The sequence below is a fragment of the Chiloscyllium plagiosum genome, unplaced genomic scaffold (genome assembly GCF_037043375.1).
Source record: "Chiloscyllium plagiosum isolate Xiang-an unplaced genomic scaffold, Cpla_swu_hap1 HiC_scaffold_16, whole genome shotgun sequence".
NCBI lineage: Eukaryota > Metazoa > Chordata > Chondrichthyes > Orectolobiformes > Hemiscylliidae > Chiloscyllium > Chiloscyllium plagiosum.
The window spans coordinates 77584559-77599148 of NW_028270154.1; the positions used below are offsets into that span (position 1 = coordinate 77584559).

At 39.9% G+C, this 14590-nt stretch overlaps 1 protein-coding gene across 1 annotated transcript; it reads left to right on the forward strand.

Moving 5' to 3' along the window:
• Nucleotides 1–8764: 8764 nt before the first annotated feature.
• LOC122556945 (cytokine-like protein 1) lies at nucleotides 8765–14385 on the forward strand. Its single transcript, XM_043704185.2, has 4 exons — nucleotides 8765–8922; nucleotides 9013–9057; nucleotides 10610–10750; nucleotides 12225–14385. Exons 1-4 carry the CDS (start codon nucleotides 8779–8781, stop codon nucleotides 12285–12287), a joined length of 393 nt encoding a protein of 130 aa, XP_043560120.2. The 5' UTR covers nucleotides 8765–8778; the 3' UTR covers nucleotides 12288–14385.
• Nucleotides 14386–14590: the final 205 nt, after the last annotated feature.

A 14590-nucleotide genomic window follows, 5' to 3' on the forward strand; every position in this document is an offset into this window, starting at 1 on the left:
TCCCCTACCCTAACCCTGTATTTCCCATGTCTAATGCACCTAACGTACACATCCGTGAACATTATGGGCAATTTAGCATGGCCAATCCACTTGAGTAGCACATCTTTGGAATGTTAGAGGAAATCGGAGCACCCGGTGGAAAACCACACATACATGGGGAGAATGTGCAAACTCCACAGTCAGTCCTCCAAGGCTCAAATCAAACCCATGTTCCTGGCGCTGAGAGACAGTTATGCTAACCACTGAGCCATTGTGAAGCTGTAGGCTTTTTCTTTAAGCCTGCCTTTAAAGTTTGAATTGCTCTTTTCTGCCAGACCATTTGATGATGGATGGTATAGAGTTCTCTTTACACATCGAATACCATTTTACTTTAGGAAATACTGACATCCCCTGTTAATAAACTGTGACCAACACTTCCAGGAGTCCATGTATTGCAAAAGATGTATGCCGTTTTTCTATCATTGTTCCTTTGTTTGACAAATGAACTCTGCATATCCAGCCATTTTGAGTGGGCTTCCACAATGATGAAGAACATTGAGCCCATGAAAGAACAAAGAAGAAAATTTCAGCATAGGAACAGGCTCTTCAGCCCTCCAAGCCTGCTCCAATCCAGATCCTCTATCTAAACCTATCACCTATTTTCTAAGGACCCTCTGCTCCCTGCCCATGCAGGTATCTGTCTAGATACATCTTAAATGACGCTATTGTGGCCACCTCTATCACCTCGCCTGGCAAGTGTTCCAGGCACCCACCACCTTCTGCATTAAGAACTTTCCACGCATATCTCCCTTAAACTTTTCCACTCTCATCTTGAACTCGTGACTCCTAGTAATTGAGTTCCCCACTCTGGGAAAAAGCTTCTTGCCATCTACCCTGTCTATACCTCTTATGATTTTGTAGACCCCAATCAGGTCCACCCTCAACCTTAGTCTTCCTAATGAAAATAATCCTAATCTATTCAACATCTATTCATAGCTAGCGCCCTCCATACCAAATAACATTCTGGTGAACCTGCTCTGCACCCTCTCCAAAGCATCCACATCCTTTTGGTAATGTGGTGACCAGAACTGTACACAGTATTCCAAAATCCTACACAATTGTAACATGACCTGCCAACTCTTTTTCTCAATGCCCTGTCCGATGGAGGATAGCATGCCGTATGCCTTCTTGACCACTCTTTTGACCTACGTTGCCACCTTCAGGGTATAATGGACTTGAACACCCAGATCTCTCTGTACATCAATTTTCCCCAGGGCTTTTCCATTTACTGTGTAGTTCCATAGTCAGCGTGTAACTGAGTCCAGGGTTTACCCAGCCATTCCCATGAATGTGGGGGAGCTGCTGATCAGTTTTAATCTTTGTTGGCACTCTGGGCGCTGTCCCACCAACGCAGATATATGTCTGTATCCAATCTGGCCACCAGACATATTTCTCACCAACATCTTCAGTTTGGAAACCCTGGATGACCCTAGTGAAGTAGAGCCAGTATCTGACAGCAAGCTTTATTTGGAACAATCACTTTTCTTCCCCATAATAATATGCCATCCTCTACTGCGATCTGGTCTCTCTGAATCCAAACACTTTTCCATTATGCTTGTAATGGTCCTTTAGTTTTCCCCAGCACTACCCAGCTGTTTCAGTTTTGCCAGGACCAGATCTTTCAGCGTCCAAAATCTGATATTGTCAGCAGTGACTGGAAATTTAAAACCATCATGGACTGTTCCAGTAGCGGTATCACTGGCTGGTGTTTCCACCAGTGGGAGGCAGCTCAATGCTGCCACACTTGCTACTTAGCCTCCCGGATGGTGTTCCAACTTGGTACTTAATATTAGACCCCACCATTGAATTCAGCCTGAAGCTATGGGCGCACTGCTTTGTCTTCTTTATGTCGTCCTAGTGGGGGGTTGCAATCCATTATAATTACAAATTTGAGGTTTTGGTAAAGGTACTCATGGAACTTCTGGGCTCCAAATGTTACTGCCAAACCTTCCTTCTCTGTCTGGGTGTGTTTATGCAATACATTATACAATGTTACATATGCTATTAGGTGACCTATGAGCTATACAACCCTATATGGGGAGGCATTACATATTAATACAAGATCTTGCTTGGGATCATAGTCTCCCAACACCTTAGAGCACGATAGCTCTTTCTTCACTTCCCTGACAGGAATGGCTTAGCTACACAACGATTTCCAAGGCTGACACTTTTTTTTTAAAAAGCGTCCATGCATAGGTGCCAGGATCGAGGCTAGGATATGTATGAACTTTCCATAATAGCTTACTAGCCTAACGAAAGACCTAAGCTCCAGTGTAGACAAGGGAGCTGGAGCCCCTTTGATCGTCCTCACTTTATCTTCCAACATGTGTAACCCAGTCTTCTTGGTACTGTAGCCCAAGTAGGTCACTTAGCATGCATGAAACACACATTTTCCTCTCCTAAGGCATACACCCACCTGGGAGAAACATCGAAGGACTATATCCAAGTTCTCTAGCGCTCCTTATTGATCTTCCCTGTTTGCACATCATGTAAATAATCGACGACCTTGCAAAATGTCCTTCATCATCCGCTGAAAAATTAGTCTTGTATATTGGTACAAACCCTTATGGATTTTAGTTGTTGCATACTTTTGGAATACTCATCTAACCACAATTACAAGTATGCATGCCTCATGTCCAGCTTCGTGAAGGATAGCCCCCTGTCAGCTTTGCGCATAAATCCTCTATGCAAGGGATTGGGTATTTATTCAGCTGCGAAAAACAGTTTACAATTTGTTTAAAGTCGCCATAAAAGGTGAAATGACTTTGGATTGGAGGACACAGAACCCATTTAATGTGAGGTAAAAAATAAAAGGATATAGAAGACATCCATAGAAGTAGACTACAGGACTCATTACAGTAGCTGTACAGTGAGACGGAAGATAAATCAGGAAATGATGAGAGCATGTAACAAAGGCAATGTATTAGTCATGGGTGACTTTAACCTTCATGTCGATTGGGATAGTCAGATTGGCAGAGGAGGCTCGGAGGAAAAGTTTGCAGAGTGTATTTGGGGCAGTTTCCCAGAAAATTATGTTACAGATCCTGTCAGGGATCAAATTATTTTGAATCTTGTGATGTGTAATGGGGCAGTTTTAATAAAGGATTCAGAATGAAAGATCCCGGAGGAAATAGTGATCATAACATGGCAGAATTTAGCATTCAGAGAGGGAGTCTCTTGAGTCAGAAATAATTGTGCAAAGCTAAAACAAGGGCCATTACAAAGATATGAGGACAGACCTGGCTGGAGAGGTATGAGAAAGGAGTCTAGCAGCAAAAATAGCTGAGGAACAATCTCAGAGGCAAAAAATAAACTGCAGATAGAACCCTTCACCCACTCACGAAGAACGGTTATACCAGAAACGTCGACTTCTCCACCTCCCGATGCTGCCTGACTTGCTGCGTTCTTCCAGTCTTCTTCCTGAGGAACAATCACAGACAATTAAGAAAATAGTTAACTGCTCAGAGCAAATATATATTCCAGAGTAACCATGTGTTACCAGGGAAGTTAGGTACAGCACCAAATCAAAAGAATCAATGTAAAATGTGGCAAAGGAATGTGATAAGCCAGAGGATTGGTAAAGTTTCAAAAACCAAAAGACAACCAAAAATAATAATAGAGAGAAAAAATAAACTTTGAAGGTGAACTTACAAGAAATATCAAGACAGACAGCAAGACCTTAAAGGAAGAGAGAGTTTAAAATTAACACCAGCCTCTTGGGAATGAGGCTAAAGAAATATCACTGGAGAACCACGAAATGGCAGAGGAGTTGAACAAATATTTTGCATATGTCAACACAATAGAAGACACTAATAGCATTCCAAAATTACTAAATAATCAAGGAGCAAAAGGAGGACAAGATATACATACAATAATTACCACGGGAGAAAAAAGTGCTAGAGAGAATAATGGGGCCAAAGATTGATAAGTCCCAAAGATGCATCCTTGGACAATAAGGAACTAGCTACACAGACAATGGTAGCAATCAACCAGGAATCCTTGGGTTCTGGACAAGTTCCAGACAATTGGAAAACTGCCAATGTGGAACCTTTATTTAGCAGGGGAAGGAGAAAACAGGTAACTATGGGCCAGTTAGCTTCACGTCTGTTATTGGGAAAATGTTATAGTTCATTATAAAGAATTTAATAACAGAGCATTTAGAAATTGATAATATGATCAAGCATGGCTTCATGAAGGAGAAATCATTCCTAACAAATATACTAGAATTCCTTGAGGAAGTAACAAGCAAGTTGGATAAAGGGGAAGCAGTGGATATAATATATTTGGATTTTCAGAAGGCATTTTATAAGGTATCACACATTAGGCTACTTCATAAGATAAAAGAGTCCTTAGTATTGAGATAGTATATAAGCATGGATTGACGATTAGCTAATTGAAAAAAGAAAATTGGAATAAAAGTAGCATTTTCAGGATGGCAGTGGTGTATACAGGGGTCAATGCTGGTACCATAATTATTTACATTATATTTCAATGACTTGGACAAGGAAAGTGAATGTACAAGAGTCAAGATTACAGACAACACAAAAATAGGTGGGAAGGCAAGTAGCGAGGGTGACTCAAAAAATCTGCAGAGGGATATAGACAAGTGGGAAATCGAGCAGGCAAAAACTTGAAAGATGAAATATAATGTGGGAATATGTGAGGTTATACACTTTGGTAGGAAAAATGGAGGAGATGAATATTATTTAGATGGAGAAAGACTGTGGAAGCTACAGAAGAGCGATTTGGGAATCCTCAGCACCAGGGACCTAGGTTCAATTTTGGCCTTGGCTAGCTGTCTGTGTGCATTTGTACATTCTCCCTGTGTCTGCATGGGTTTCTGCCAGGTGTTCTGGTTTCCTCCCACAGTCCAAAGATGTGCAAGTTGGGTGGATTGGCTGTGGTAAATTGCCCTGTAGTGTCTAGGGATGTGCAGGCTAGGTGGATTAGGCATGGTTAATGCAAGGTTACGGTGATAGGGTGAAATACTCTTCAGAGGTTCTGTGCAGACCTGAAGGGCCAATGGCCTTAGGGATTTTTATTATTCTATGAGTATAGGACAAGAGGGAATAATCTCAGAATAAGGGTCACATTTTTAATACCGAAATGAGGAAGAATTTCTTCTCTTAGAGGTAGTGAATTTGTGGAATTCTTTACCGCAGAGGGCTTTTGAGGCCGGATTGTTAAGTTTATTCTCGGTAAAGATAAGCAGATTTTTGGTTAGGAAAGGAATCAAGGGTTATAGGGAGATGACTAGAAAATGGAGCTGAGAATTGTCAGACCAGCCATGATCTCATGAATGGTGAAGATTAGATGGGCTGAATGGCTTGCTCCTGCTCCTACATTTTATAGTCTTATGGAGGAGTTTCACCTTGCACTTATGCAATAGGTATGAGGTTCTCAGAGCCGGTATGACTGAGAGCAGAGATTGCAAGGAGGATATGCAAGAGACTGGTGAAGAAATGTAGTTGTGGTAGGGCACACTGAAGTTAGAGGGATAGATATTAATCTCTGCAGTTGAAAGCACGAGTCTGAATGATTTGGTTTACTACCTGCGCCACGAGTAAATAGTTGTGGGACTAATAAGATCAGAGAATTGAAGTTATGGCTCAAAAATGGGTGGGGGAAAAAATTGGTTTCAATTCATTGGGCAATGGCCACCAATTGGAAAGAGAGAGCTCGGACTTTAGTAATGGGCTTCATTTGAATCACCCAGGGACTAGTATCTTAGTGAATCAAATAACTAGGGCTGTTGAGCTATATATCACTTAAATATTAAACTAAATATTATGGGAAGTCTTTTTAAATTCACTTATGAAATGGCAGATGGAACTTTATTTAGATAAAATGTGAAGTGCTGCATTTTGGAAAGACAAATCAGGGCAGAACTTATACACATAATGATATGTCCTAGGGAGCGTTACTGAATAAAGAATAACCTGGAGTGCAGGTTCATTGTTCCTTGCAAGTGGAGTTGGAGGTCGACAGAATAGTGAAGGTGGTGTTTGGTAGGCTTGCCTTTATTGCTCAGTGCATTAAATATAAGAGTTGAGGGGTCATGTTGTAGCTAGACAGAACATTGGTGAGGCCACTTTTGGGATACTGTGTTCACTTCTGGTCTTCCTGCTATCGGAAGCATGTTGTGAAACTTGAAAGGGTTCAGAAAAAATTTATAAGGGTTGGAGGTTTTGAGCAATAGGGAGAGATTGAATGGGTTGAGGTTGTTTTCCCTGGAGTGTCAGAGGCTGAGGGGTGACCTTATAGAGGTTTATAAAATCATGAGGGGCATGGATAGGGTGAATAGACAAAGTCTTTTCTCTAGGGTGGGGAAGTCCAAAACCAGAGGGCATAGTTTTATGGTGAGAGGGAAAAGATTTAAAAGGGTACTAAGGGTAACTTTTTCACACAGAGGGTGGTGTGTGTATGCAATGAGCTGCCAGAGGAAATGGTGAAGGTCAGTACAATTACAACATTTGAGTCTGTTTCTATGCTGTATGTCTCTATGACTATGAATGTAGGCGTTATTGCTCATTCCTAGCTCATGAGAAGATGTGCTGCCTTCTTGAACCTCTGTTACATATTTAACGTAGATAGACATACATTGCCATTAGGGAGGGAGTTCTTGGATTTTAAACCAGAGACACCAAAGGAATGATGAAATATTTCCAAGTCAGGATGGTAAGTGACTTGGAAGGGAACTTAAAAGTTGATAGAGTTCCATGTATAGAAATTTCCTTATTTGAGCAGGCTGCCTTCCTTGTGAAAATCCAGGCCTAGTTCTTGTACTTGCATACATAAAAACACAGCACCACCTTCAGGTATGGATAAAGAATGTCTCTTATATGTCCTTACCCAACATAGCGGACCAACTGTCTCGGAGCAATATCACAAGAGATCACAGAATCTCAGCACGGAGACAATTGTGTCTGCTGGTTGAGTTAACACTTACTCTCAATCCATTCCTTCTTCTTCACTTTTTTTCTCCCCTACAAGTATTTATCCAATTCCCTTTTAAAGTCACAATTGAATCTATTCCTGCTGTCTTTTCAGCCAAGGTATTCTAAATGTTTATAAACTACTTTGTTAAAATAATCACCATTTTACCCTGGCTCTTCTGCCAATTATCATAAATCTGTAACCTCTGTATCTTCTAGCCTGTAAAAAAAACGTTTCACCTTATTTACTTTCAAAATCCTTCAGAATTGCTGTTCTCAGGGGATCAATCCAATCAATAAGGTGCGATTCAAAAGGTTATAAGTTGGATAAGGCCTGAGGAAGTTGGGGTGACATTTGCACGGATAAACGGTTGGTTACTGGAATTAAACAGCAAGCATAAATGGGGCCTTTTCAAGTTGGTGGGCTGTGACTAGTGGAATGATGTAAGGATCAGTGCTGGGTCTTTGCTATTTACTTTCTAGATTAATGATTGGACAAAGAGAAGAATACTGAAGTACTGAGGTTGGAAGAACACAATACTGAATATTTCTAGCATTTTCTGTTTTATTTTAGAATTCCAACTTCTATAATACTTTCAATGACATGCTTGCATTTGAAATACTTCAAAGGTGGTACCTAGGCTAATTCATGAAATGAAAAGGTTGTTTTATGAGGAGTTTAGATATAAAGGAGTAAAGATATAAACTTCTAAGCATAGTTCATAGGGTTAATGCTGAGAGGATTTTACCCCTCAAAGGGTAATCTGAAAGGGAGCATAGTTTCAAATCAAGAGAGGTCCCATTTGGGAGGGAGATAATGAAGGATTCCTTCCCTCAAAGGATGGTCAATGTTTGAAACTTTGTACCATAGCAAGCAGTGGAGGCTGAGTTATTGAATACACACAAGGCTGAGTTAGACAGATTTTGATTGACAAGGAAGTCAAGGGTTATGGAGGCAGGCAGAAAAGTGGCATCAAATTCACATTAGATCAGTCATGATCTTATTGACTGGTGGAGCAGGCACGAGGGGCTGAATGGCCTTGTCCTGCTTCTATTTCTTGTGTCCTTGTGTTGTACTTATCCAGCATTTCAGTTTTTAGTTCTAGAAACAGAGCAGCATTCACTGAATGCTGGGCCCAATTTTGCCTTCACATTAGTTAACTGCAACTAAATGGGATCTATGAATCTCCTATTGTGGGACCATGTCAATGAAACGGTTATGTGCTTAGGCTGAAAGCAAAGGTTTTAAAAGGCAGAGATTTTATTTTCTAGTGAAAAATGTGCTGGAGTGAAAATATTTATTCGGTATGGAGTGGTGTTTACAATCTGAGAATAGAACTTGACTGTTGAGACTAGAGATGTAAAACCAGGATATTTCTAAATAAACATTGTATTCAGGAACATTCCATTTCTCCCAAAACTGACAGGGCTGTCTCTTGTTAAACAGCATTTGGTTAAACAAAAATCTTGAGCTGAAATTTTTGAATTCTTCCAATGCTTCAAAGGTACAAAAGGTTGTGTGTGTGATGTATATCGTGCAGTCATTGCCAAAGGCTGAATTTAAATTATCAAAACCCAAGTAACTGGCAACACCTCAAAAGTTGTTAAAGCAAAACATCCGGATTCCTCATAAAATTGGCCTACATTTGAATTTCATTGACTTTTTTAAAAATAACATAAATATTTTGATTCCACTAATCATTGCCTGTGTGATTTGTCTAGAAGCAGGTCAGGTGGGTAAACCTTGAACTATTTAACAGCTGGCTGAACTGCCCTCAGTAGTCGTTCAAGTTTGGTTTCTGCCATGCTGTTGTCCTTTGATTTGGTCTTGCTCCTATCTGCTGCAGTGGTTACCCATGCAGCTCCTCCGACCTGCTACTCAAGAATGCTGAGCATGAGAAAAGAAATCAAGAGCAACATTGCGAACCTAGAGGCAAAACAATTCACAGTGAGCACTGCAAGTCATCTATGTTATTGGGGATGGGAACTCATAACTGCCAACTAACAAGATTTTTGTTCTTTTTCCAATACCTTCAAGAAACGTTGTGTTGCTAAGCTGCCTGACCTGCACATAGATATCCATGTAAGTCATTTTTTTTCCTTCCCACTTAGTTATAGATTCAGGACTGAAATGACACAATGCTGTATCAATGCATAGGAAATTGCTGTTGCAATGAAGTTATAAAATAAAGATGTTAAAGGCTTTATTTTTTGGATGCAAAAAACAACAAATAACTGTTTATTAATAATGTATGATGCCATTTAAATCTTATTATATAAAATTAAGTTAATTGAGTGGTGGAATCATTTTAAAAACAACTTCTGTCAGATGGGATTGTCATTGCGATTGACATTACATTCCCTTGTTTTGTCGTGCTATTCGTAGACAGTAATCATTCCTTTTGAAACTAAAGAGAATATTGTTTCCCAGAAAAATAGTGCAAAAAATCTTTACTGTTTTACAATCTCTGCCAACCAACTAAAATGCAGTCTGCAATACCAATCACATTCATACAAATTTGGCTTTCAACAAACCCCCAATACCTATCCAGAGATTTTTCGGGAGCCATGTTTGTATTATGCTATGATAGCGTAGAAATATTAAGCTGTATAGGATAAACTTCTTCCATCATTTTTTTTGCTGAAATAATAAAAAGACTCCCAAAAGAAATAACTCCAGAAAATGAATGAAAATAATCAATTAGGGAGCATACATTAGGCCAGGGATTATCTTAGGTGAGCCTCTGCTCTTGAGTAAGGAGGTAATCTTATTAAAATATAGAACATTTTGAAAGAACTTGACAGGTTGGGTGCTGAAGAGATTTTTCCTCTTGTGGGATAAGCCAGAATTATAGGACATGGTTTAAAAGTCAGTGATCTACCATTTAGGACAGAAAGAAGAGAAATTTTTCTCTGTCAGAGGACTGAGTCTTTGCAACTCTCTTTTCAAGAGTGCCGTAGAAGCAGAATCATTGAATATTTTTAAAGCAGAGGTGGAACAATACTAACAAGGAAGCCAAAGATTATCAGGCAATGGGTGAGAATATGGTGTTGAGACCTTAGCTCAAATGAAAAAAAAATGGCCTTCTCCTGTTCCCAAATCTGTTTGCATGTACTCTTCAAAAAAAAAGAGATTTTGGTCTACGTTATGAAGTTGTTACATTTTTAAAATAAGTGCTTATTTTGAATAATACAATGGAAACTGTATATTTTCCATTTTGGCACTGGCAGGTAAAACATGCTGTTTAAATTACAGGCATCATTTTAAAAGCATCAGGAAAGTTTGTCTCTCCAAGGACACAAAGCTGGTAGTTTGCTAACTGCAGTTTGGAGATATCCTGTTGGATAAGTTACTTGAGGAGCATTTTTAAATACAGTAATTAAGTGTTGGCTGCTGATATTAACTGGAAAAGCGCAGCAGGTCAGGCAGCATCCAGGGAACAGGAGAATCGACGTTTCGGGCATAAGCCCTTCTTCCGAAGAAGGGCTTATGCCCGAAACGTCGATTCTCCTGTTCCCTGGATGCTGCCTGACCTGCTGCGCTTTTCCAGCAACACATTTTCAGCTCTGATCTCCAGCATCCGCAGACCTCACTTTCTCCTGCTGATATTAACTGTAAATGTATCGGTTCACAGAATTTCTGCGTGATATCAAAACTGCGGGCTTACCTACAGGCTGTGGAGAAGGTGACTGATCGACGCTGCCAGAATGTGCTGCAGCCAACAGTTCAGTTAATCAGACGCTTGTACCTCATCATGGTGGTACCATGTAAGGCGGTATGTAAAGAGTTAAGATTGTCTTTCTTTCTCAATCTGCAAAATTCAAACCTTACGCAAATAACCCTTGTGAGTTGCTTTGCATGCCGTGCAATCATTATCCTGCAACATTTGTACGCTTTTGGAAACTATTACATTTTATCAGTTAAACCTTTGGCTTTTATTTAATAAGATCCAATGCTCATTGCAATCAGAGGTGCTCATCACTCAGCTACATGGGTTTGGTAGATTTTGGTAGGGATCTGAAAATTATTATTCACATATCATTTGATGATTATGGCAAATGATTTCTAAAATTTCTCAGGGGTAGTTAGAAATAGGCAGCAACCTCCACATTCTGAAAGAATAAAAAATAAACTGACTATTGTCCAGTTTCAATCAGAAGCTGGTAAGGTGAGATAGTCTGCCCTTGATATCACTTTACCATCAAGAACCTCTGGCAAAACTAGAGTCAATGGGAATCAGAGGACGGGATGGAAACTCTCTGCTGATTGGAGTCATTCCAGTGCCTCAGATACTGGACTGCTCAACTGCAGCAACATCCAGACTTAGCCTGACAAGTAAAAACTAACATTCATGGCACACCAGTACCAGGCAATCATCCCCGAGAAGAGAGAATCTAATAGTCATTCCTTGACATTCAATGGCTTTACGATCACTGTATCACCCACTATCAACACTCTAGGGGTTACCATGAACCAAAAACTGAACTGGACCAGTCATATAAATATTGTGATGACAAAGCAGGTCAGACAGTAAGAATCTTGCAGTCAGTAACCCATTTCCTGACTCCCTAAAACTACAAGTCAAGGAGTCTGTTACAATATTCCCCACTTTCTTGGACGATTGCATGTCCAACAACACAAGAAGCTTGGCATTATTCAGGACAAAGCAGTCCACTTGACTGGAACTACATTCATAAATATTCACTTCCTCCACCACTGACACATAGTAGCGGTACTGCCTATCATGTACAAGGTGTACTTCAGAAATTCATCAAGACTTTTTCGACAACACCTTCCCACCCAGGACCACCATCATCTAGAAGGACAAGGCCAGCAGATGGAGTTCCCATCTATCACTTGCAAATTCATCTCCAAGTCACCCACCAACCTGATTTGGAAATATATTGTTACTCCTTTATTGTCACTGCAACAGTGGAGTGCCAATTCTCTGACCCCACTTTCTTCAAAGGAGACTGCCTACTGCAATCACTACCATACAAATTTATCCTCAAAGAACTGGTCCTATTGCTCGTTGGGTTCTAATGTATCCAAAGTGACTTCAACCCTTGTCAACAGTAAAAGACAACCTTTATTCCTATCCAATTGGAATGAAAATGGAACATATTTAATTAATGCTTGCAAATCGGAGCAATATTATATTAATTCTGATCTCATTAAATTAACACATTGCATCCATTTTGGGGGCAGCGATATTATTTGACGTACACCATTTTGAATTTCTTTTTCAGGAGCTGGTGTTCTTGACGGACAACTGCAGTGCATTACAGAGAAAAGCAAGCACTACAACTTGAACGTGCCAAATAACAAGATATCATCTTTAAAAATGTATTTATGTACTTTTCTATGTAAAGTTGAGTTTTCAGAATACAAGCATCTTTAATGTTATATTACTTGCAGGGACGGCAAGAGATGTTCTATATTAGCTGAGTAATAGATTGTTAATCTTATACTGCCTTGCATAGTCAGGTTTATTTGAGGGTAGGTGAGATCTTCAAATCTACTTTTACTCTCCCCTGCTGGCTACTGTTGGAATTCTGTACCAGAATATCCAGTTTTGATTTTCAGGCTGTGCTAGTTTAACTGAATGTAGCTGTGATAGAGGTTTAAGGCCATCTTCAGTGAGTCTCAGTGTCCTGCAATGGAGAGTGGGTAGAAATCAGCCAGAATTCTACTCCTGCTGGGAAGCCTGTTGGTATGAACATGAAGAAAGGGAAAAAGAGCATGATCACACTCAGTTCTGTTGCCACATTCATCAAATAGTCTGCCAACAAGGACAATTTAGGCAAGTACCTGCAGGGCAGTTGGTACTTACTGAAAAACTCCCTGGCTTCAGGAAAGGAAGAGAAAAAAAAAATCTGATTGAGACTTTACATTGTCAGAGAAAGTCAGAGAAACTCTCAATGTTGGCTGCCACAATTCCAGGAAAACTTTGGGAGTCTGCAAATGTGCAAACTAACATGGAAATTCAAAAAATTGGTTTCATGATTGAAAGCTCTCCAGAGGGTTCAGTCCCTTCCTCCTGCCCATCTCCACTCTACAGTATAATCCTAGGCAACCTGTGAATTGGTGAGAACTTCACTGTTTAAAAACCTCTTAAACCAAATACAACTTGTTGACTGTGTTACAACTGGGATTTTAACAGAGCACTAACTTCATAATTATGATTAAACACATTTACTGTCTTTAGCTTTCTGAAAATTTCAACTAAAGTTGAAGGATAAAGTGCTTTTAATGTCCGGATTTGCTGTTGGTGAGTATACTTGAATGTGATTGGCTGCTTACTTAGTTTCCTGACTCACTACTGCTACATGCTTGGAGAGACCCTAAAGTGGCATGAGATTTAAACTGCCATTGGGAGAGAGAACGTCTTTACCAGAGATCTTTGCAAGTGACTTTAGTCAATATCAGTGGTTGTGCCAGTGCTCCCCATTCCTCTTGCCAAGAGTTCAATACAATGCTGCAATAGTCATTCCTACCATAATGCAAACAGTTTCACAACCAGATTACATTGCTAATGATGGGACAATATTTTGTAAGTTTCTCCTTTTCCAATGTGAGGAGTCATAAATCCATTTTGCCAGGAGTGAGTCCTGATATGTCTCACATCTTGCCTTTGGAACAATTGGTCTCTTGCTAGGAAGCCGCACACCTGTCCAATCATTCTTGACTTCATGCTTTACAAGTGGTAACATCCCCTAGTTACAGGAAACAAGGCTGAAGATAAACCAAACTAAGTGAGGGTGTCAGCTAAATGAAAAAGGACTGACTGACTGACTGACTGACTGACTGACTGACTGACTATCTGCTGGTGTGTATTACCAGTTACATGGAGGCATAAGTAAGAGGTTCAGACACTGGGATAACACAGAAATGAGTCTAAATTAGAGTGGTGCTGGAAAAGCACAGCAGGTCAGGTAGCATCCGAGGAGCAGGAAGACCGACGTTTCTGGCAAAAGCCCTTCATTATTTCCTGATGAAGGGCTTTTGCCCAAAATGTTGATTTTCCTGCTCCTCGGATGTGGTCTGAGCTGCTGTGCTTTTCCAGCACCACTCTAACCTAGACTCTGATCTCCAGCATCTGCACTCCTCACTTTTGTGTACCACAGAAAATGAGCCTTACCCATATCCAAAACTAAAGTGTGCAGATAGTAAAACATTAGAGATACTAATCTAATCACAAAAGTCCCTATATATAGTATTGACTTCTGTAATGACCATGTCTTTTTGTTTGTCTGTATTAAAAGACATAGACTGAAATGAGAAAGAATGATTTAAAAATGATTTGGAGATGCCGGTGTTGGACTGGGGTGTACAAAGTTAAAAATCACACAACAACACGTTATAATCCAACAGGTTTAATTGGAAGCACACTAGCTTTCGGAGCATCGCTCCTTCATTAGGTGGTAGTGGAGGGCTTAATCCTAACACAGAATTTATAGTAAATATTTACAGTGTGATGTAACTGAAATTATACATTGAAAAATTGATTGTCTGTTAAGCCTGTCATCTGTTGGTATACAATGATAATTTCACTTCTTTCATGTGTAAATCACAAAACCTTTTTTTAAAAAAAAAGTTGCATTCTCAGGTTAGC